This window comes from Schistocerca nitens, chromosome 2, assembly GCF_023898315.1.
Source record: "Schistocerca nitens isolate TAMUIC-IGC-003100 chromosome 2, iqSchNite1.1, whole genome shotgun sequence".
In the NCBI taxonomy this organism is placed as follows: Eukaryota; Metazoa; Arthropoda; class Insecta; order Orthoptera; family Acrididae; genus Schistocerca; species Schistocerca nitens.
Window position 1 is genome coordinate 715,778,573 of NC_064615.1, and position 25,312 is coordinate 715,803,884.

At 43.8% G+C, this 25,312-nt stretch overlaps 1 protein-coding gene across 4 annotated transcripts in view; it reads right to left on the bottom strand.

Moving 5' to 3' along the window:
- The window catches only part of LOC126236887 (uncharacterized), a 316,723-nt gene that overhangs the window by 102,438 nt on the left and 188,973 nt on the right, over positions 1-25,312 (bottom strand). For all 4 annotated transcript variants that reach the window (XM_049946521.1, XM_049946522.1, XM_049946520.1 and 1 more), the window contains 2 exons: positions 11,423-11,667; positions 7,269-7,394 (listed from right to left, as the gene is read on the bottom strand). In XM_049946521.1, the coding sequence (XP_049802478.1) occupies positions 7,269-7,394; positions 11,423-11,667 (371 nt within the window). The remainder of the gene's footprint in view (positions 1-7,268; positions 7,395-11,422; positions 11,668-25,312) is intronic.

Here is a 25,312-nt window from a genome sequence, read left to right on the forward strand (position 1 = left end):
CTGGTTTCTGTACAAATTGTAAATAGCCTTTCGCTCCCTGTATTTTACCCCTGCCACCTTTAGAATTTGAAAGAGAGTATTCCAGTCAACATTGTCAAAAGCTTTCTCTAAGTCTACAAATGCTAGAAACGTAGGTTTGCCTTTCCTTAATCTTTCTTCTAAGATAAGTCGTAAGGTCAGTATTGCCTCACGTGTCCCAGTATTTCTACGGAATCCAAACTGATCTTCCCCGAGGTCGGCTTCTACTAGTTTTTCCATTCGTCTGTAAAGAATTCGTGTTAGTATTTTGCAGCTGTGGCTTATTAAACTGATTGTTCGGTAATTTTCACATCTGTCAACACCTGCTTTCTTTGGGATTGGAATTATTATATTCTTCTTGAAGTCTGAGGGTATTTCGCCTGTTTCATACATCTTGCTCACCAGATGGTAGAGTTTTGTCAGGACTGGCTCTCCCAAGGCCGTCAGTAGTTCCAATGGAATGTTGTCTACTCCGGGGGCCTTGTTTCGACCCAGGTCTTTCAGTGCTCTGTCAAACTCTTCACGCAGTATCGTATCTCCCATTTCATCTTCATCTACATCCTCTTCCATTTCCATAATATTGTCCTCAAGTACATCGCCCTTGTATAGACCCTCTATATACTCCTTCCACCTTTCTGCTTTCCCTTCTTTGCTTAGAACTGGGTTTCCATCTGAGCTCTTGATGTTCATACAAGTGGTTCTCTTATCTCCAAAGGTCTCTTTAATTTTCCTGTAGGCAGTATCTATCTTACCCCTAGTAAGATAAGCCTCTACATCCTTACATTTGTCCTCTAGCCATCCCTGCTTAGCCATTTTGCACTTCCTGTCGATCTCATTTTTGAGACGTTTGTATTCCTTTTTGCCTGCTTCATTTACTGCATTTTTATATTTTCTCCTTTCATCAATTAAATTCAATAATTCTTCTGTTACCCAAGGATTTCTACTAGCCCTCGTCTTTTTACCTACTTGATACTCTGCTGCCTTCACTACTTCATCCCTCAAAGCTACCCATTCTTCTTCTACTGTATTTCTTTCCCCCATTCCTGTCAATTGTTCCCTTATGCTCTCCCTGAAACTCTGTACAACCTCTGGTTCTTTCAGTTTATCCAGGTCCCATCTCCTTAAATTCCCACCTTTTTGCAGTTTCTTCAGTTTTAATCTACAGGTCATAACCAATAGATTGTGGTCAGAGTCCACATCTGCCCCTGGAAATGTCTTACAATTTAAAACCTGGTTCCTAAATCTCTGTCTTACCATTATATAATCAATCTGATACCTTTTAGTATCTCCAGGGTTCTTCCATGTATACAACCTTCTATCATGATTCTTAAACCAAGTGTTAGCTATGATTAAATTGTGCTCTGTGCAAAATTCTACCAGGCGGCTTCCTCTTTCATTTCTTAGCCCCAATCCATATTCACCTACTATGTTTCCTTCTCTCCCTTTTCCTACACTGGAATTCCAGTCACCCATAACTATTAAATTTTCATCTCCCTTCACAATCTGAATAATTTCTTTTATTTCATCATACATTTCTTCAATTTCTTCGTCATCTGCAGAGCTAGTTGGCATATAAACTTGTACTACTGTAGTAGGTGTGGGCTTCGTATCTATCTTGGCCACAATAATGCGTTCACTAAGCTGTTTGTAGTAGCTTACCCGCGTTCCTATTTTCCTATTCATTATTAAACCTACTCCTGCATTACCCCTATTTGACTTTGTGTTTATAACCCTGTAGTCACCTGACCAGAAGTCTTGTTCCTCCTGCCACCGAACTTCACTAATTCCCACTATATCTAACTTTAACCTATCCATTTCCCTTTTCAAATTTTCTAACCTACCTGCCCGATTAAGGGACCTGACATTCCACGCTCCAATCCGTAGAACGCCAGTTTTCTTTCTCCTGATAACGACATCCTCTTGAGTAGTCCCCGCCCGGAGATCCGAATGGGGGACTATTTTACCTCCGGAATATTTTACCCAAGAGGACGCCATCATCATTTAATCATACAGTAAAGCTGCATGCCCTCGGGAAAAATTACGGCCGTAGTTTCCCCTTGCTTTCAGCCGTTCGCAGTACCAGCACAGCAAGGCCGTTTTGGTTATTGTTACAAGGCCAGATCAGTCAATCATCCAGACTGTTGCCCTTGCAGCTACTGAAAAGGCTGCTGCCCCTCTTCAGGAACCACACGTTTGTCTGGCCTCTCAACAGATACCCCTCCGTTATGGTTGTACCTACGGTACGGCTATCTGTATCGATGAGGCACGCAAGCCTCCCCACCAACGGCAAGGTCCATGGTTCATGGGGGGGATTTATGTCAAAGAAATCTGATATTTGACATATCAACTTTGACACCCCCCCCCCCTCCCCCACATGAACCATGGACCTTGTCGTTGGTGGGGCAGCTTGCGTGCCTCAGCAATACAGATAACCGTACCGTAGGTGCTATCACAGAGGAGGGGTATCTGTTGAGAGGCCAGACAAACGTGTGATTCCTGAAGAGGGGCAGCAGCCTTTCCAGTAAATGCAGGGGCAACAGTCTGGACGATTGACTCAACTGGTCTTGTAACACTAACCAAAACGGCCTTGCTATGCTGGTACTGCAAATGGCTGAAAGCAAGGGGAAACTACAGCCATAAATTTTCCAGAGGGCGTGCAGCCTTACTGTATGGTTAAATGATAATGGCGTCCTCTTAGGTAGAATATTCTGGAGGTAAAATAGTCCCCCGGTCGGATCTCTGGGCGGGGACTACTGAGGAGGATGTTGTCATCAGGAGAAAGAAAACTGGCATTCTACGGATTAGAGCGTAGAATGTCAGATCCCTTAATCGGGCAGGTAGGTTATGTAGGTTTAATAATGAATAGGAAAATAGGAATGCGGGTAAACTACTACAAACAGCATAGTGAAAGCATTATAGTGGCCAAGATAGATACGAAGCCCACGTCTACCACAGCAGTACAAGTTTATTTGCCAACTAGATCCACAGATGACGAAGAGATTGGTGAAATGTATGATGAGATAAAAGAAATTATTCAGGTAGTGAAGGGAGACGAAAATTTAATAGTCATGGGTGACTGGAATTCGAGAGTAGGAATAGGGAGAGAAGGAAACATGGTAGGTGTGTACGGATTGGGGGTAAGAAATGAAAGAGGAAGCCGTCTGGTAGAATTTTGCACAGAGCATAACTTAATCATAGCTGACACTTGGTTCAAGAATCATAAAAGAAGGGTGTATACGTGGAAGCAGCCTGGAGATACTAGAAAGTATCAGATAAATTATATAATGGTAAGACAGAGATTTAGGCACCAGGTTTCAAATTGTAAGACATTTCCAGGGGCTGATGTGGACTCAGACCACAATCTATTGGATATGAACTGTAGATTAAAACTGAAGAAACTGGTAAAAGGTGGGAATTTGAGGAGATGGAACCTGGATAAACTGAAAGAACCAGATGTTGTAGAGAGCTTCAGGGAGAGCATTAGGGAACGATTGACAAGAATAGGGGAATGAAATACAGTAGAAGAAGAATGCGTTCCTTTGAGAGATGAAATAGTGAAGGTAGCAGAGGATCAAGTAGATAAAAAGATGAGTGCTGGTAGAAATCCTTGGGTAACTTAAGAGATATTGAATTTAATTGATGAAAGGAGAAAATATAAAAATGCAGTAAATGAAGCAGGCAAAAAGGAATACAAACGTCTAAAAAATGAGATCGACAGGAAGTGCAAAATGGCTAAGCAGGGATGGCTAGAGGACAAATGTAAGGATGTAGAGGCTTATCTCACTAGGGGTAAGATAGATACTGCCTACAGGAAAATTAAAGAGACCTTTGGAGATAAGAGAACCACTTGTATGAACATCAAGAGCTCAGATGGAAACCCAGTTCTAAGCAAAGAAGGGAAAGCAGAAAGGTGGAAGGAGTATATAGAGGGTCTATACAAGGGCAATGTACTTGAGGACAATTTTATGGAAATGAAAGAGGATTTAGACGACGATTAAATGGGGGACAAGATACTGTGTGAAGAGTTCGACAGAGCACTGAAAGACCTGAGTCGAAACAAGGTCCTGAGAGTCGATAACATTCCATTAGAACTACTGACGGCCTTGGGAGAGCCAGTCCTGACAAAACTCTACCATCTGGTGCGCAAGGTATATGAGACACATGAAATACCCTAATACTTGAAGAAGAATATAATAATTCCAATCCCAAAGAAAGCAGGTGTTGACAAATGTGAAGATTACCGAACTATCAGTTTAATAATTCACAGCTGCAAAATACTAACACGAATTCTTTACATACATTTGTAGACTTAGAGAAAGCTTTTGACAATGTTGACTGGAATACTCTTTTTCAAATTCTGAAGGTGGCAGGGGTAAAATACAGGCAGCGGAAGGCTATTTACAATTTGTACAGAAACCAGAGGGCAGTTATAAGAGTCGAGGGGCATGAAAGGGGAGCAGTTGTTGGGAAGGGAGTGAGACAGGGTTGTAGCCTCTCCCCGATGTTATTCAATCCGTGTATTGAGCAAGCAGTAAAGGAAACAAAAGAAAAATTCGAAGTAGGTATTAAAATCCACGGAGAAGAAATAAAAACTTTGAGGTTCGCCGATGACATTGTAATTCTGTCAGAGACAGCAAAGGACTTGGAAGAGCAGTTGAACGGAATGGACAGTGTCTTGAAAGGAGGGTATAAGATGAACATCAACAAAAGCAAAACGAGGATAATGGAAGGTAGTCGAATTAAATCGGGTGATGCTGAGGGAATTAGATTAGGAAATGAGACACTTAAAGTAGTAAATTAGTTTTGCTATTTGGGGAGCAAAATAACTGATGATGGTCGAAGTAGAGAAGATATAAAATGTAGACTGGCAATGGCAAGGAAAGCGTTTCTGAAGAAGAGAAATTTGTTAACATCGAGTATAGATTTAAGTGTCAGGAAGTCGTTTCTGAAAGTGTTTGTATGGAGTGTAGCCACATATGAAGTGAAACGTGGAGGATAAATAGTTTAGACAAGAAGAGACTAGAAGCTTTCGAAATGTGGTGCTACAGAAGAATGCTGAAGATTAGATGGGTAGATCACATAATTAATGATGAGGTATTTAACAGAATTGGGGAGAAGAGGAATTTGTGGCACAACTTGAGTAGAAGGAGGGATCCGTCGGTAGGATGTGTTCTGAGGCATCAAGGGATCACCAATTTAGTACTGGAAGGCAGCATGGAGGGTAAAAATCATAGAGGGAGACCAAGAGATGAATACACTAAGCAGATTCAGAAGGATGTAGGATGCTGTAGGTAGTGGGAGATGAGGAAGCTTGCACAGGATACAGTAGCATGGAAAGCTGCATCAAACCAGTCTCAGGACTGAAGACGACAATGACAACAACAACAACAACAACAACAACAACAATAAAAACAACAACAACTTTAACAAAGAAATATGATGGTGTAATACCGGCCTTAGGCAGCAGTCTTATTGAATGCATGTAAGCAATTCCGCTTGCTGTTTTTGAGCTTCTTTGAGAATCATTATAGCACCTGATGATGGTATCCAGCATTGGAAGAGGAGACTTTAGGCACAGAATTACATCTTGGACCATACCATACTGCCCACAAAACAAAAATCACCAATATCGCAAATATCAGCTGTGAAGGCTGAAATTCTATGAGGGGAAGGGCAGAGGGGGGTTGGGGGTATAATTAGCCATTACAGAATTCATTATGTACCAAATGAGTTTGTTTCATTTACTGAAAGTATGCAGAGGACAATACTGAATAATTCATGGAGTTCCCCATAGTTTATTCTACTCATCGCAGTTATTAGTCTTCTGTTAAGCATACATTACATGGAAATTGTTTTTCGTCAGTGCTCCCTGAAGCTCTCTACAACCTCTGGTTCTTTCAGTTTATCCAGGTTCCATCTACTCAAATTACCACCTTTTTCCAGTTTCTTCAGTTTTAATCTACAGTTCATAACCAATAGATTGTGGTCAGAGTCCACATCTGCCCCTGGAAATGTCTTACAATTTAAAACCTGGTTCCTAAATCTCTGTCTTACCATTATATAATTTATCTGATACTTTCTAGTATCTCCAGGCTGCTTCCACGTATACAACCTTCTTTTATGATTCTTGAAGCAAGTGTTAGCTATGATTAAGTTATGCTCTGTGCAAAATTCTACCAGACGGCTTCCTCTTTCATTTCTTACCCCCAATCCGTATTCACCTACCATGTTTCCTTCTCTCCCTTTTCCTACTCTCGAATTCCAGTCACCCATGACTATTAAATTTTCGTCTCCCTTCACTACCTGAATAATTTCTTTTATCTCATCATACATTTCATCAATCTCTTCGTCATCTGTGGATCTAGTTGGCAAATAAACTTGTACTACTGTGGTAGACGTGGGCTTCGTATCTATCTTGGCCACTATAATGCTTTCACTATGCTGTTTATAGTAGTTTACCTGCATTCCTATTTTCCTGTTCATTATTAAACCTACTCCTGCATTACCCCTATTGATTTTGTGTTTATAACCCTGTAGTGACCTGACCAGAAGTCTTGTTCCTCCTGCCACCAAACTTCACTAATTCCCACTTTATCTAACTTTAACCTATCCATTTCCCTTTTTAATTTTTCTAACCTACCTGCCCGATAAAGGATCTGTCATTCTACGCTCCGATCCGTAAAATGCCAGTTTTCTTTCTCCTGATGACAACATCCTCCAAAGTAGTCCCCGCCCGGAGATCAAATGGGGGACTATTTTACCTCCAGAATATTCTACCCAAGAGGACGCCATTATCATTTAACCATACAGTAAGGCTGCATGCCCTCGGGAAAATTTATGGCTGTAGTTTCCCCTTGCTTTCAGCCATTTGCAGTACCAGCATAGCAAGGCCATTTTGGTTAGTGTTACAAGACCAGTTCAGTCAATCATTCAGACCGTTGCCCCTGCAACTACTGAAAAGGCTGCTGCCCCTCTTCAGGAACCAGACGTTTGGCCTCTCAACAGATACACCTCCGTTGTGGTTGCACCTACGGTACGGCTATCTGTATTGCTGAGGCACGCAAGCCTCCCCACCAACGTCTAAGTCCATGGTTCATGGGAGGGAGGGGTGGGGAAGGGGGGGGCATTTTATTAGCCAAGAAGATAACCAATTAGTCCCATGAAGTGAAATAAAAAACAGTTAGCAGTGAAGAATGGTGCACATAATATACAGTTTTGGTCACTATAAAAATATTAGTATCCTGTAATACCTTTGGTTGTTCACCAACAATATTAAACTTCCTATATTTTTGTTGTGTTTCCTTTGTTGCCATGTCTTCAAGGAAAACATTCACAGTAATTCTTATGGGCCCTGCAGCACACAGGATGAAGCATACCTGCAAAGAATAGTCCTATGTGAAAGCAGCTGAAGACATACATCACATAAATAATTATGTTACAGTCTTTAAGCAGTGTGGGCCAGTACATTATTCAACTTTAAAGGGCAGTTCAGTGAAGATAGAGTAACTCCTAAGCTTTGTTACAGTGCTGCCAAAGTTTATACATAACACAGTAACTACTTGACAATGTAGGAAAACACAGATTGCTACTTTCCAGAAAGAAGAATCATCAAGTTGAAGACGAGCACAATTAAAATACATTTACCTAAAGAGTTTGGCCAGTACCTTCCTCAGCGTAAGAGAGAGACATGCCATTCAGACACACAAGCAAGCACACCTCACACCTACATTACTGCCAACGCCAGCTCCGATATTTCGGGCCTGTTTGACATTAACTAACTGAATACGCTGCAGGTATAAGAGTCCCATCAAAAAGCTGCTAACTGATTTGTTGCTCTCTATTTAATATTTCTCACAAGAGACTCTTGATAACTAGTTTTTTTTTTTTTTTTTTACAAGTGAACCTAATCTCTGTAACAGAATTTGGATATAGTTTATGGTTATCAAGATGCAGGAAGCAACTGCAGGTGACAGAGTGGAGGGGGGCGGGGAGGGGGGGGGATGCGGTCGAGACGGGAGCGAGGGGCAGAGGGCGGCGAGGGGCAGAGGGCGGCGAGGGGGAGTAGAAGGAGGAGGACGAGTGGGGAGGGAGGAGGAGGAGGCGCAGGAGGAGGAGGAGAAGGAGGAGGACGAGTAGGGAAGGGGGAGGGGGAGGAGGAGTAGGGAGGAGGGGAGGAGAGGAGAGGAGGAGGAGGAGGAGGACGAGTAGGGAGGGGGGAGAAGGAGGAGGACGAGGACGAGTAGGGAGGGGGGGAGGAGGAGGACGAAGAGTAGGGAGGGGGGGAGGAGGAGGACGACGAGTAGGGAGGGGGGGAGGAGGAGGAGGACGACGAGTAGGGAGGGGGGAGGAGGAGGAGGACGATGAGTAGGGAGGGGGGAGGAGGAGGAGGAGGACGACGAGTAGGGAGGGGGGAGGAGGAGGAGGACGACGAGTAGGGAGGGGGGAGGAGGAGGAGGACGACGAGTAGGGAGGGGGGAGGAGGAGGAGGACGACGAGTAGGGAGGGGGGAGGAGGAGGAGGACGACGAGTAGGGAGGGGGGAGGAGGAGGAGGACGACGAGTAGGGAGGGGGGAGGAGGAGGACGACGACGAGTAGGGCGGGGGGAGGAGGAGGAGGACGACGAGTAGGGAGGGGGAGGAGGAGGAGGACGACGAGTAGGGAGGGGGGGAGGAGGAGGACGACGAGTAGGGAGGGGGGAGGAGGAGGAGCACGACGAGTAGGGAGGGGGGAGGAGGAGGACGACGAGTAGGGAGGGGGGAGGAGGAGGAGGACGACGAGTAGGGAGGGGGGAGGAGGAGGACGACGACCAGTAGGGAGGGGGGAGGAGGAGGACGACGACGAGTAGGGAGGGGGGAGGAGGAGGAGGACGACGAGTAGGGAGGGGGGAGGAGGAGGACGACGACCAGTAGGGAGGGGGGAGGAGGAGGACGACGACGAGTAGGGAGGGGGGAGGAGGAGGAGGACGACGAGTAGGGGGGGGGGAGGAGGAGGAGGACGACGAGTAGGGAGGGAGGAGGAGGATGACGAGTAGGGAGGGAGGGAGGAGGAGGATGACGAGTAGGGAGGGAGGGAGGAGGAGGATGACGAGTAGGGAGGGAGGGAGGGAGGAGGACGACGAGTAGGGAGGGAGGGAGGAGGACGACGAGTAGGGAGGGAGGGAGGGAGGAGGACGACGAGTAGGGAGGGAGGGAGGGAGGGAGGGAGGAGGAGGAGGAGGAGGAGGAGGAGGAGGAGGAGGAGGAGGGAGGAAGAGGAGGAGGAGGAGGAGGAGGACGAGTAGGGAGGGAGGGAGGAGGACGAGTAGGGAGGGGGGAGGGAGGGAGGACGAGTAGGGAGGGGGGAGGAGGAGGAGGAGGAGGAGGAGGAGGAGGAGGAGGACGAGTAGTGAGGGAGGAGGAGGAGGACGAGTAGGGAGGGAGGAGGAGGAGGACGACGACGAGTAGGGAGGGAGGAGGAGGAGGACGACGACGAGTAGGGAGGGAGGAGGAGGACGACGAGTAGGGAGGGAGGAGGAGGAGGAGGAGGAGGAGGAGGAGGATGTGTAGGGAGGGAGGGAGGAGGAGGAGGAGGAGGAGGAGGAGGACGTGTAGGGAGGGAGAGGGAGGAGGAGGAGGACGAGTAGGGAGGGAGGAGGAGGAGGAGGACGAGAATGGAGGAGGAGATCGAGACGGGAGGAAGGAGATCGACAAGGGAGGGAAGAGATCGAGAAGGGAGGGAGGAGATCGAGAAGGGACGGAGGGGATCGAGAAGGGAAGGAGGAGAACGAGAAGGGAGGGAGGTGATCGAGAAGGGAGGGAGGTGATCGAGAAGGGAGGGAGGTGATCGAGAAGGGAGGGAGGAGATCGAGAAGGGAGGGAAGAGATCGAGTAGGGAGGGAGGAGATCGAGAAGGGATGGAGGAGATCGAGAAGGGACGGAGGAGATCGAGAAGGGAGGGAGGACTTTAGAAAAACATCTGAAGGATGACTGGGTGGATTGTCAATTATAAGGATAGCTTTTAGTGGACACCTTTTCTTCTTTAGCTCTTTTCTCACTGCTGGTACAAACGTTTCATGGAACCACCGATAGAATATTTGTCTGTCCATCCACACTTTCGTCTGAGCACAACACTGCACTCTTAGAAGACTTATGTCAGTGTGTCGAAAACAACGTGGATGTTGGGATTTTCCAATCACGGTTAGTGGTGGTTTATGAATCCCAGTTGCATTACAACATGCCATTAATGTTACACGCTGTTTCTGTTGCTTGTAACCACGAGCTTCCTTCTCATTCTTGGCAGCTAATGTATTTGAAGGAAGCATCTTTTAAGAGAGTCATGTTTCATCAGCATTATACAAGGCATCAGCACTTAAATCTACTTCCTCTATTATTTTCTGTATCTTTCAAACTCATTAGCATCCTTATCGTTAGCTACGCAACTTTCCCCAGTGACAGTCAGCTGTCGAATGCTGAGTCTGTTTTCCAGTTCGATAGCCAGCCTTCGCTCGCTGCAAACAAGTTACTACCACCAAGTTGATTAATAAATGCAGCTGCTTTTTCCTTTATAATCAGGCCACTGACTGGAATTCCTTTACTGCATTCTTGTATGAACCATCTATAAACAGCTACGTCCAGTTCTTCATTCTCACTCTTTCACATAACCTTTCATTTTCTCAACTCACTATACATTTGTGTTGAGTACTGTTGAATAACATTTTCTTTCTTTTTGATGTCATAAATAGTTGCTCGTCCAACACTGAACTCAGGACCAATGGCTTTCTGTGAAGAACCTCGATTTAACTTATCCAAAATTTCGAGTTTCTGCTTGAGGTCTAGCGTAACGTCTTTCCTTTTAGAAGATGTGATTCCGAATTGTAAAGAAAGCTACAATTTCAAATACAGTATGTAAAGTGCTGTTTCACTAAGTATTGTTGCGCACAATAATTCATTGTGTACGTGTTATTGGATGTGTGCCGGATTACTGAGAGGTTGGACTACTGAGGGCTGGATTAGCGAGAGTCTATTGTAGCTTCTAAACAGCCTGTTCTGGAGGGAAAACAGTATACATACACCAACTGAAAGAATCTAAACATTTGATAATGTTTTCACTGATACTGTACTGAAAGTTCACACAGTGAGATTATTGCTGAGGAAAACATAGACAGCCTTTTACTGAAAGTACAAACAGCAACCAATCACATTTTAAAAGGATGTATATATTTTTTAATATCAGTCCTTGTGTAGGGCACCGCGACGTTGAGAAACTGTCGTCACTACTAAATTGCTGGAATCTTATAGCCAGCACTATCTACATGACAAAAAAAAGTAAACAGCAGTAAGATGGTGAATTCTGATTTCTTCCTCAATATTTAAACACACACACACAGTTTTAAGCAATTACAAATGATCTTGCTCATAACAATCACCTTTGCTTCTTTTTTTGTTTTGGGATCTATTATTGCCTCTCTTGATGGAAAATTAATGTGTGCTGCAGGATTGTTACTATCAAGTGCCACATTTTGAGAATTTATTTTATGAAGTTTCATTCGACATTTAAGTCTTCTATTGGTCATATTTTCGACAGTAAGAAACAGTTGTGACTCCAGTCCAACACCAGCAGTTAAATTCTTACCACCATTTACTACGAAGTTCACCCATGACCTGTCTTCCTCTGAAACAATTAAAAATGGCACTAATTAAATGTGGAGAAGTATATTTACACCAAACATGACATATAAAACTTTTTACTTTTACATTTACTACATTCTTAGATACACACTGTAATACAATCAACAAGGACTTCATCTTTAAACACATAAATATTATTAACTACCTGTGGGCTGCAAAGTTTAAAAACCAGTGAGCCAACTCTAAATCAACAGCATCAAAATTATGATCACATTGCATTTCACAATATTGCAGCTTCTGTAACAATACAGACATATATAATCCTCGGCAGAAAAATTGAAATAGCATGAAGGAGTCATATGAAGAAGGAAGACAGGGTGTAATGCCCTATTACTGATGGGCCCATTAATCTATGAAGCACCAATTTGGATTGGGTAAGGATAACTAAACTGGTCGTTTTCAAATGAACCAACCTGGCATTTGCCCTTAGGAATTTAGGAAATCTTAACGTTTTGACCATCAGATAGGTATTCGAAGTCTCTTTCCGGCAGGAGAGTCCACTGAAACAGACAAATGCTGTTCTGACGAACATGCGAATGCACAATAGGGTCTGAACCTCTTGCAGGAATACAGTGAACACTGCAAGCAAATGAGGCATGAATAGAGATACTACTTAGTAGTGTGCACTGAGCTGAGAATTTGGATTGTACAGAAAGCATGCTCAGACAGGCTGAAGCAGTTAAAACTGGCCATAGAATCATTTCAGTGCCAACAGTAGGTGACATCCTCCCTCAAAACACAAAGAATACATAAAATAAAGGAAAGGCCACCACTTACCTATAGCTGACTGATGTGTGGTACATAGGAACATTCAAAAGAATACAGTATTTACACGAGCTTTCAAGTTCTTGTTCTTTCTCTAGCACAAGTACACACATTCACATTCACACAACCAGACAAACGCCCAAATGCTCATACCAGCAGATGCAGCAAGACACAGTGGGTGAATGTGTGCCCATTTCCTAGAGAATGAGCAAGAGCTCGAAAGCTACTGTAAATACTGTATTCTGTTGAGTGTTTCTATGTTCCACACATCAGTCAGTTACAGGTAAGTGATTACCTTTCCTTTATTTGGGTTCTGTACATCAGTAAAAACGGAAACCATGCAGGGTCACTTTGTTGTCCGTACGTCTGTCTGTCTTTCTGTTCAACCGTTAAAAATACTTTTTCTCAGGAATGGGATCACATATTACGTTGAAATTTACATCACATACTAAGGTCTATAGTTCCTTGGTAGTGTAATAAATGTGAGATAAGTCAGTGCAATCAAAAAATACGGCCACTTATGTCACATTTTGATACTGACAAATTCACTCATCAAACCCTATAGTGTGCTTCCCACTGACCTAGAATCGTAAAATTTGGTTAGAAGCAAAGGTACAAAGTAAAATTAAAGGAAAAAATTCAAAAATTGTTAATTTGTAAATACTTCCCACAAAAATTATTTCTGTTGTCATCCATTATCCAATTTGAACCTTAAAATTAAAACATTCACAAAAGCCTTAGAATTCCTGGGACCAATATCTTGCCAGTAAGAATCTGGATAACAGGCAACCATTGAGAATCTCGATTTGCAGGATGGATGAACAGTCTATATACATAAGTGTGTACTGAAACCTCAGAGGCCAAGTTCTACTTGCACCTGACCTATTTCTTATAGGAATTTCCATCGTTGAAACACATGAAGAGTTAGTAATTGTTATAACATGCCCAATGTGGCATCAGAAATTTTGGTGGTAGCACTGATTTCTTTTCCATTTGAGCAACATCAAGTAAATGTTTATAAATTTATATTACAATGTATTTACATCAGTTTTATTTCAGTATATTCACACAGTTCGGTTTCTTTTCTGTTTCACATGGAGTTTATGAGATTATGACAATACAGTTTTGCTTTCCTTTATTAACACAGTGTTTTAAAGTGCCAGTCAATGTATTAGTCAATGACCAGAGACCACAAGAAGACGGGATCCACAATGCCAAGAGCCTTGTTTATACTTTATTACAATAACAAAATAAGTTAAACAAAAAAAGCATTGTTACTGAACTCTGCAATCCACATAATGTAAATGCTCAATTTGGTTTTGTAATTGAAACACAACTGAAGCAGTCTGTTAGTATCGAATGAACTAAGTATTCTCTATTAAGATTACAGCCAATATACATAGCCTGCGTTCTCAGTTCAGATTAGAGTCGATATACGTATCCCACATTAAAAAAACTGATACAAAATAATTGTGGGAAAAAATGTTAGAGAGATCACAGTTTTTATTTGAAGAACAATTATTTATTTACAACCCTGAACTTCGAAATTATTACAAACTCATCAAACTGAAAAGTATAAAAAATAATAATTGCATTCTACAGCTATAAAAATTTTAGTTGTTTAACACTGGATAAGTCATCTGTGACTCACTGATATCATATCTTCATAAATTGTGAACAACTGATCTTGGAACAGTGTCCTCTTTTCCACTATGAATTTTACTCAACTGACAAAAGTGCAGCAGCTGCCAGAAATTAATTTATTATACATTCAGTCACAAGTAGTTTAGTGACCACAAATTCACATCTTCAAGTGAAAAACAGGAGGCCCAAAAGAAGATACGAAGTTTACAATTAGAACTAACCTAACTTGACTATATCAGCGTGTTGGAGTGTCCATTCACCTGTGAGGACTATGGACGTTAAATAATGAATAGATCTCCATGAGGATAAATAATAAATTGTCCTTATCTTCCAGCTTGAAAGTTGCAAGTAAATATGCATCCACCATCCATAAAATGACAGAGGACACAAGGCAATGTGAAACCCCAGAAAGAAAATGATGGCAAGAACCAAATCTAAAGAAATGGGCAAGCCATCCAGTCTTTCCCCACACCTTCATTCATATACTTGTTCAACAGATATATTCCACCTATCTCCTGCCGCCCCCCCCCCCCCCAAACCTCTATGGCCACCTCTCCCCCTTCCCCCATCCCCTCTGCTCAATCTCTCGCTCCCCTGTCCACCTCATTCTCTCTCGTACTCTCTGCCGGCCTCACACCCTCCCTCGCACTCTCTGCCAGCCTCACCCTCCCTCGCACTCTCTGCTGACCTCACCCTCCCTCACACTCTCTGCCGACCTCATCCTCTCCCACTTTATCTTCTCCCAGCCCCTTCTTTCTGGTCAGCCATCCCCATCTGCACTTGTAGCCCCCACAAGATACACCAATACTTTTGCAAATTGTTCCTGTAGTACGGTTTTAAAGTATTAGGTTGGTGCACAAGTTCATAGCATTTTTCCATATGTTCATTAAGCACAACAGATAAACATTTGAAAGACTTAAGTCATCAATAATATATTGTCTTCACTATTTACAACACTCTGCCAATTCTGGGGTAACTTTTTGATTCCACATCTGTAGAAATCGTGTGTCCGAGGCAAAGAACTCATCAAGCCACGAATGGAGCACATTTTCATCCAGAAAGAAACTTCCTTGAAGGTTGTTCAATACCAAGCAGAAAAGGTTAAAATCTGAGGGTGCAAGATCAGGTGAAGAAAGTGGATGCGGAATGACTTACCAACCCAACTCCTGTATAGTGTGTTTTGTCAGTCTAGCAGAATGTGAGCAGAAATTATCACAGAGCACCATCACTTCATCCAGTCTTCCTCATCAAAGTTCTTGGATTTCATCTGCAAGATGTCTCAGTTGTTGACAGTAAATATCAGCAGTGATGATTACACCTTGGGAAGCAAACCACAGTACACCACACTGTCCCTGTCCTACCAGATGCATAACGTTATCTTTTGTGAATGTAGACAGATCTTCGTACAGGGAGTTGCTACTTTGTTTGAGTTTAACCATTCCCTTCTTTTCCTTATGTTAGCATAAAGACACCATTTCTCGTCACCAATAACAATTCAGGACAGGCATGGTCACCATTGTTCACGAATCAATTGATGATGTGCAATCAAAGACGCACATGTGGCCAACTGCTGATTTTTGTGGTTTTTGGCTTAAAGTATGCAGTACCCACAAACCCAATTTTTGAACTTTCCCCACTGCATGCAAATGTTGCATGGCAGTGGAATGATCACAGTTCATCACATCTGGCAGTTCTCAAGTACACTGACTTGGATCATTGTGATTAATGCATTTAAACAATCTTCATCAAACGTGGAGAGTCACTAATGTCAAAACAATCCTCCTTAAAATGAGAAAATCATTTTCTTGCCTTGTTCTGTCCAATGGCATAATCCCCATACATGGCACAAATGTTTCTGGCTGCCTCTGCTGCTGTCAACCCTCTACTGAACACAAACAGAATAATATGTTGACAATGTTCCAATTTCTCCACTTGGCACTCCATTTTCTAGGATCCACAGCTCCACTCACTATCTCAAAATAATAATATATAAACTCAAATAGCAACAGTGCACTAAAAATAAAAAATTACAATTGCTAAATAAGCCTATAGCAACTGGGATACCAACATGCAAAACAAAACCGCTATGAACTTATGCACCAGACTAATTTAAACTCACAATCGTGACAAATACACTGCACTCTGTTCCGCTGTACCAAGTTGACAATGGCAAGTGTTCTGATGTCTGAAGAACTAAACCAATCGAAGCTGTACACATACCAGAAATGTCAACAGCACATGTAATATGACAAAGAGAGCAAACTGTGAGAAAGAAATATCCCTAAACAAGCAACTGTCTATGTGTAGCACAATGTTAGCAGGTCTGGCTTCTGAACCAGCGAACACACAAGTGAACCAAATCAGCAGCAGCCTTCTACCTTCTCGCCTGACACCAGATGCTCCTTCCAACACAAACAGCATGGGGTACCATGTTTGAAGCCATCATAACCATTTGCTGGCTAGCAGCATTGTTGGTTCTGTGTCCTTTGTTGCCATGGCATTATTGGCAGGCATGGATGCCAAATCCCTCCCCCTGTAATGGGCTGTAAGTACAACAGTGCCTAGGTCTGTGTCTTAAACAATTGGGGGGAGGGGGGAGAGACACTGGAAGCCTAGCCTGTGGTCCCATTTAGATGTCATTATCTTCAGATGTGGCAGCCGAGGCTAAGGGTGGCTCAAAATAAGGCAAGTCTTTTCCAATGTGTTCAATGGGATGTGGAGGTGATGTAGCAGGGATTGGCTCAACCCCCTTTGGTTGCTCTCCCTGCAATGTGAAAGATGAACACTACCATGAAATTAAGTAATCATGATGATGGTGGTCGTGGTGGTGGTGGTGGCGCCTGCACTTATATGCTGAGGGGGAAATACTATCATCAGTCATATATGTTATGGGCCCCAAAATTTTCTCCCTAGGGTACTGCTGGCTACGCTCATGTCGCACTCTTAATTCATTCCTGTGTCTCATACACATACTGTCTCCGACTGTGACCTCAAAAAGTTGCTGACCACTGTGTTGGATTATCACTCCTCCCATCCACCCCAGTTCACACACAACTACACAAGCCTAAACCAACATACTATTGCGGAATCATGGGAACATTACAGCTGAGGGCAGGGAGTATGTTGCAAGAGATCTAACAACTCTCGGGCATTGGTCATACTGAAGCTCCGCCAGACTACCCCCATTTACAGAGATGGTATGGTACACGGCTAAGTAGTGCAAAAGAGCATCATCCACCAGCATGATTTGCACTCACTGCCTTCCTCATTTGGGTCTTAAATGTCCTGACCATCCACTCTGCCTCTAACTTGGATGCTGGATGGAAGGGTGCAGAGGTCAGGTACTGGATACCATTTTGACAACAGAATGCCTGAAACTCGGATGCGATAAACTGGGGGCCATTATCAGAGCCCAGCATGGTTGGTGCACCCCCTACTGCAAATATGGTCATGAACACCCATTGGTGAATGTTGCTGGCGTGGTACTCATGCATGCTATATATGCAAAGTTGGAAAACAGCATCCACCATTATATACGACATTTTCCCAAGAAAAGGACTGGAAAAATCCACGTGTACTTTATCCCACAGTTGAGGCCACAGTGAAAACTTCTGTGGAGGAGTCATTTGGTTCTGTACACAGGCTTGATACTACCTCCATGTACATCTAAGTAAAGGTGGTACTACAATGCAGCACTTATCCTCTGTTGTAAGCAAGAACACTCCCTGACATTTACTATGCCACTCTTTCATGCGGAAATAAGGTCAAAAATCTTGATGGACATCCTTAGGGAGCTCTGAAGACCATCCTGTTTGAACTGGTGTGACAACTTGTGGCTACTGCTAATTCCTTGGCAGTGATGGGAAATTCTAGCAACACTGTTTCTAAAGCATTGTTAATCATAAAACAAACCATTTCTTCCCTATCAAACTCCGCAACGGAACCCATGGGCAGCCTGGACAAAGCGTTACCATTACCATGCTGTGCCATGAGCTTAAAATGGATATTGAAAAATAATTTCCGAGAAATAATGCCCGACACTGTAGCCTCTGAGTCTTCTTGTCAGGGATTATGGTGTTACTATTAAACAACAATACCGACAGTTTATGATCCATGATGTGAAATTTGGAGCCATACAAGAAAATGTGAAACTTTTTAACACCAAATATGACAGCCAGAGCCACTTTCTCTATCTGGGAGTAATTCTTTTGGGGAGGCCAGAGGGTCTTAGATGCGAAAGCAATCTGCTGTTCTGACCCATTCGGATTTCTGAGAGACAATATGGCTCCAATCCCACTCTACAATGTCAGTAGCCAGTATTCAGCTTTTCTTTGGATCAAAGGTAGCAAGGCAAGGAGCAGAGCATAAACAATATTTTAGCCACAAAAAAAATCTTGCTGACAAGCATCTGACCAAACATATTTCATATCCTTCTTATAAACCTGATTTAGAGTGTGTGAGATCTTCAATGCATTTGGTATGAATTTCTTATAATAGTTCACCTTGCAAGGAATGGTTGCAGTTCCTTCAAGTTCTGAAGGACGAGCAACTTATTAATTGCTGTGACATGCCCACCTTACGTAAGACACGATCTAAATACTTGACACTGGGTGCAAGAGTCTTCACTTTCCCTTGCAAAGCAGACCACAGTCCTCCAGCACTTGAACCATTGCCTGTAAAGTTTGGAAATGTCCTTCCCTTCCATGATGGAACCTGTGACAATTAAATCATCCAGATAAGTTGCTCATTTTGGGAAATAGTGAACACACTGATATATAAAATGCTGAAAAATTCCTGTAGCTGATGCAACACCACAAGGCGGTCTGTTAAACTACTAGAGGCCAAACAGCCTGTTAGTAAAGAGCAGCTGCTGTGACTTCAGCACTGAGGGTAGCTGCAGATATGCATCTCTCAAATCAACCTCCAAAAAATTGTGTTCACCAGCTAACCTCACCAATAACTCCTCAAGGCAAAGGATTGGATAAATTTCCAGCTCACTCTGGGTATTAACTGTGGCTTTAAAAACACTGCACAACTGAATTGCACCATTGGGTTTTTTATCCAGTAATAACAGAGTTGCCCATTGAACTGAAGCTACAGATGAAATAACCCCTAATTCCTGTAGTCTGTCCAATTCAGCTATAATTACACCTCTCACAGCAAATGACAAAGGGCTAGCAAGGCAAAACTTTGGGGTTACAGACAGCTTAAGATGAATGTAGGGTAAAAAATCCCTTGCTTTATCCAACACTGGCTCCAACGACTGTTTGTGGGACTATGAAAGAGACTCAAGATTGTGAAAAGGAATGACTGGTGCACCAAATTAATGTGATTAACAATTTGAAAACCAAATTCTGTGAAAGTGTCCAATCCAAAAATATTTGAAGCTAAAGTGGAACCAACCACTAATTATCTTACTTAGCTCTCCATATTCTTATATTTTGTCTTCACAACCAGTTGAACTCTCAACAGAATTCGTTGGTAACTATAGGACATGTAAGCTCGACATGGAAAGTGCGTTAATTGACAACTGGTCAATATTGCAAACATTGTGCTGCGTAGTACAGACATCAACTATGTGCGCCCTTCGGTTGCACTTGAAACTAACTTTATTTAAATGTGGACATTTCTGCCATTTTTGTAGGGTACATCAACCAACACAAAAAATATATTATAATCAAAGGGACACTCTGACACTGAGGAGGGATGGCTGTCACTATCTGCTGTACTGGACTAGGAACTGTGACAATCACTGTGCATTTTGTGTGAAGGTCGGTCCAATGGCAGGGAGGGCTCATTGCTAATATTTACCTTATTAAGTTACTTAATAGAGTGGCAGCCAGACCACTTTCTGACAACTACAGTTGAATCAGGCATGCCTGCCCCTAGTGGATGAGACTGTGCCGGTGTTGGCTCATGATGGACTATGGGAAGAACTACAATCCAGTTCCACTATGTGGCACTCATTGACATAAATAAGCTTCCTGGGCCATCGCAGACAATTCGTGCGGCTGTCCTAACTGTGTCACATCTGCTAGAGAGGGATTAGGCAACTCTAAAGGCTTATCTTGAGATGACTTATCTGAGGCTAACTAAGTAATTACATGACGGGTAATGGAAGCCAAGTAAGCAATGTCACAATGACCACAGTCAAACTGAACATGCCTAGACAAGCATGTAACTGGTATCCATTCTGCGTATGACTCTCTACCCTGCTTTCGACGCTGATTTAACTTAATGTGCACTGACAAACTGCCAATTGGCCTCTGTCTCGGGTTCTTCGGCCGACGTTCATCTAATGATTTTTCTGACGTTTCGCCAGCACGAGTGGCTGGCATTGTCAAAGCTCCACCCTCCATTGCCGGTGGTGAACTGGAGCCGAGCTCGCGCGCACAGACTATATGTAAATGGCGCGCCAACGTCCGAGGGCTTCTCCGCGGTCATTTCCGGTGCGGTTCTCCTCTTGCTACCTGTGACGGTCGTTCGCTGCAGTACGGGAAGCCAGGATCCGTTGACCTTAAGGCTTTCCTCTTTCTTGTTCAAACTGTTCGCGTGTTTTTGTATTTCTACAGCTTCTCTGAACAAGCACGTGTGATAATGCTTCTCTACAGCCAGAACTTCCGTGTCGGCGAATTTTATTACGTGGTCGGTCTCACTCAGTGCGTGCTCTGCCACGGCTGATTTCTCCACCTGCCCCAACCTGCAATTTCGCTTATGCTCTTTGATCCTGGTGTTGATGGATCGTCCAGTCATTCCGACATAAACTTTTCCGCATGTGCATGGTATATGGTATATTCCCGACATTGCAAGTGGGTCTCTTTTCTCCTTCGCCGATCTAAGACACTCTTTGATCTTCCCTGTCGGTTTGAAAATCGTCTTTACGCCATGTTTGCGCAATATACGGCCGATTCTGACCGTCACTCTGGGAATGTATGGCAGAAAGGCCGTACCCGACATTTCTTTTTCTGGTTCCTTACTTCGCCGAATGTTTGGCTCTGTTACACTTCTAATATAATTTGTGGAGTACCCATTGCTCCTCAGGACAGTTTCCAGGTGTTGCATTTCTCGTTTGAGGTGTTGCGGCTCACATATTTGTCCTGCTCTCATTACGAGCGTACTAATCATGCCTCTTTTCTGGCTGGGGTGGTGGTTTGACAGTTTGTGCAGGTATCGGTCCGCGTGTGTCGGTTTTCAATACGAATCGATTAATCAAGGCGTCTTCTCTGCCGGAGGACATACAGAGAAACCTGCGCAACACAGAAGCCCTACCACCTCGGCTGTATGGATTACCCAAGATCAATAAGAACAAAGTTCCACTGAGACCTATCATTAGCGCTCCTGGATCACCGACATATAAACTGGCAAAACACTTGGCCTCTCTGCTCCAGCCACACGTGGGGAAGACCGACACATACATTAAGGACTCAGGACATTTCATTGAGAAGCTGAAGAAACTGAAACTTGCACCAAACGACATCTTGGTCAGCTTTGATATTGTTTCGTTATTTACGAAAGTGCCACTCAGTGACACTCTGGAGCACATCGGTTCCATTTTCCCGCAGGACATCAGAAAGCTGTTCCATGCATGTCTCACCACGAGCTATTTCACGTGGAATGGCGAGTTCTACGAACAGCTGGAAGGCGTCGCCATGGGTAGTCCTCTCAGTCCAGTGGTGGCCAACTTCTTCATGGAACAATTCGAAGCACACGCACTGGACTCGGCGACTTGCAAACCTAAGGTGTGGTACAGGTACGTCGATGATACTTTCGTGGTGTGGAGCCATGGTGAAGAACAGCTCGGTGACTTCCTAAGACACTTGAACAGCCTCCCATGCCAACATAACATTTACCATGGAAGTAGAAAAGGACAAGAAACTGCCATTTCTAGATGTGCTGGTCACAAGGGACGGCGAAACCCTGGGACACAGCGGGTATCGAAAACTGACACACACGGACCGATACCTGCACAAACTGTCAAACCACCACCCCAGCCAGAAAAGAGGCATGATTAGTACGCTTGTAACGAGAGCAGGACGAATACGTGAGCCGCAACACCTCAAATGAGAAATGCAGCACCTGGAAACTGTCCTGAGGAGCAATGGGTACTCCACAAATTATATTAGAAGTGTAACAGAGCCAAACACTCGGCGAAGTAAGGAACCAGAAAAAGAAATGTCGGGTACGGCCTTTCTGCCATACATTCCCAGAGTGACGGACAGAATCGGCCGTATATTGCACAAACATGGCGTAAAGACAATTTTCAAACCAACAAGGAAGATCAAAGAGTGTCTTAGATCGACGAATGAGAAAAGAGACCCACTTGCAATGTCGGGAATATACCGTATACCATGCACATGCGGAAAAGTTTATGTTGGAATGACTGGACGATCCATCAACACCAGGATCAAAGAGTATAAGCGACATTGCAGGTTGGGGCAGGTGGAGAAATCAGCCATGGCAGAGCACGCACTGAATGAGACCGACCACGTAATAAAATTCGCCGACACAGAAGTTCTGGCTGTAGAGAAGCATTATCATACGCGCTTGTTCAGAGAAGCTGTAGAAATACAAAAACACGCGAACAGTTTGAACAAGAAAGAGGAAAGCCTTAAGGTCAACGGATCCTGGCTTCCCGTACTGCAGCGAACGTCCGTCGCAGGTAGCAAGAGGAGAACTGCACCGGAAATGACCGCGGAGAAGCCCTCGGACGTTGGCGCGCCAGGTATATATAGTCTGCGCCCGCGAGCTCGGCTCCAGTTCACCACCAACAATGGAGGGTGAAGCTTTGACAATGCCAGCCACTCGTGCTGGCGAAACGTCAGAAAAATCATTAGATGAACGTTGGCCGAAGAACCCGAGACAGAGGCCAATTGGCAGTTTGTCAACAAGTGGCCACGAAAGCCTTAACAATTTTGTATTAATGTGCACTGCCACAACATGCGATTTATGCTCAAAATGTGCAGACTACACTGAATCAACTTAACAGGTTTCAATGAAGTGGGGTTGATGGACAGAAAAGCTCCTATATCAAAAGATATATAAGCCAGAGTGGGGTGGGGGGGGGGGGTGGGGGGGATGATTGAGTCTACGGGTGGTGGTTCTGTGGATGGTGGCACCTGATGCTGTGGTTACTCTCAAGATGTCAACAGTTGCAGAAGCTCAGCAAGTTAATGCTGCTGCTGCTGCTGCTGCCGCCACCATAATTCCACAGACCGATAGTCTAAGATGACTTAACCACTCATTCTCGGGGTACAGGTTTCTACTTAAAACTCGCTAACTGGGGGAACTCACTGCAGTCTGCCCAGACCATTAAAAGTTATCAACAAGGAGTGTCTTAACGCTTGAAGAAATAAACCAGTCAAAACCTCAAAAAAAAAAAAAAAACACACACACACACACATTCCCCACAGCTTCACACGTGTATGCATTCAACAAATACATTGCACATACCACCTCCTCCACCTACCCCCTCCCCCCCCTCCCGTGTCAAACTCTTCCTCTCTCATCTCTATCTCACCATCTCCGGTCTCTTCATCTTGTCCCTCCTCTCTGTCCATCTCCTCCTTCCCAACTCATAATGCTCTGTCTCTCTCTCTCTCTCTCTCTCTCTCTCTCTGGTCATATTCTCTTCCCCCTTCCATTCCCTCCTGCCCTTTTCCTCCTTCCTACACACTCCCTATACATCCTCTCCTGCCTACCTCCCCCTGTCAATCCCATCCTACCACCCTCTCTCCCAACCCATCCCCTCCTGCTCCACTCTTTCTATCCATTCCGTCCACCACCCTTCTCAACCTCCCCTCCTCCTCCCCCACCCCCATCCAATCCCATCCCCATCAAAAACTGTGGCCCATCCAAAGCAGATCCATAAAAGAGGCTGACAACTCGGGAGTAGTGGGAAGGAGGAGATGGAAAGAGAGAGGAGGGAGGAAAAAATTAAAAATGAAGAGGGGAGGGAGCAGGAGGAGATAAAGAGGAAGAGAGATTGAGGAGGAGGAGGAGATGGACAGATAGAGGTAGGAGGAAGAGTTGGACACAGTGAAGGGGAGTAGGAGATGTGTGCTATGTGTGTGGGTGTGAAGCAGCAGTGAAAAGGCTAATGTGTGTGTCTACACACATAAAAAGCAGCATGTGAGTATGTGTGGGAGAGACTTCCCGGGAGCTACCGCAGTGGCAAGCAACCAGCTGCAATGCACACTAACACCTGTTGAATCAACCACTTCTCATGCAACTGAAAGGGCAAATCAGTGAGAGCCACCGAGAAGAAACTGCTAGGAATAATTATGGCTGTTTTTCCTATGTAAATTGTGCAATGACAGGCTGTCTGTAATGTGAAAGCAAATGTATTAAATAGTTATTGAATGGGGTAGTGGAGTTCATCTTTCCAAGATGGTACTTTTATTTTAGTGAGTACATTTGTTTCACGTATCTGTTGGAATCTCCTTCTGCCTTTTTGTGTTTCCTTATTATTTTTTATGAACTGAAGATTGCTGTAGTTCAGACATACATGATTAACGTATTACTAGTTTAATGTACTGGCACTTGGTTATCATTCACCTTCTTCCTTCGTAATGGAATGGTGTTTAGTCTGAATTATAATCAATTTTAACATTTTTACACTTTCCTTACTCATGGCTAAACCAATCTTATGACAACACATTCTAGAGATGGCAGAATAGAGATCTTGTGCAGGCAGATGGCGACACAGTCATGTCCAGTAGTGTCGAATATGGCTACCAGTTTTCTTCTTAAACCATCAAGTACTAATGAGTTGTCCATGAAGTTTCCCAGATCTCTACCTCTCATGAAATTTTCTTGCAGTGAGCTTTCCCAATCAGTGTAATTTTTGTGCACTTTTTGGGTAGAAAATCTGTTTGCTCTTTACCACCTAAGCCACTGAACTGCAGTTGTCTTGTTATTCTGTTTTATAGACTTTATTACTTCTTGGACTGTTTTAACATGAATGATTTTTGGATCTTTGTCACTGATAATGGTGATATTTCTGTTCTGGAATCACAAAATTATGACTGCTTCTAACGGCTTCAGCTGGCTTAAATTTAAAATTTGAGTAGTGTGGTCCCAAAGTTTGATAAGGAGACAAAATTTTGCTGTGTGTTCATGGCCGGACCATCAATATTTTGTCACACAAGCGAATCATCATTTTCCGTCCCCCATTTCCGCTTACATTTCATTTCACATGTGTCAGTTTTCACTACTAAGTG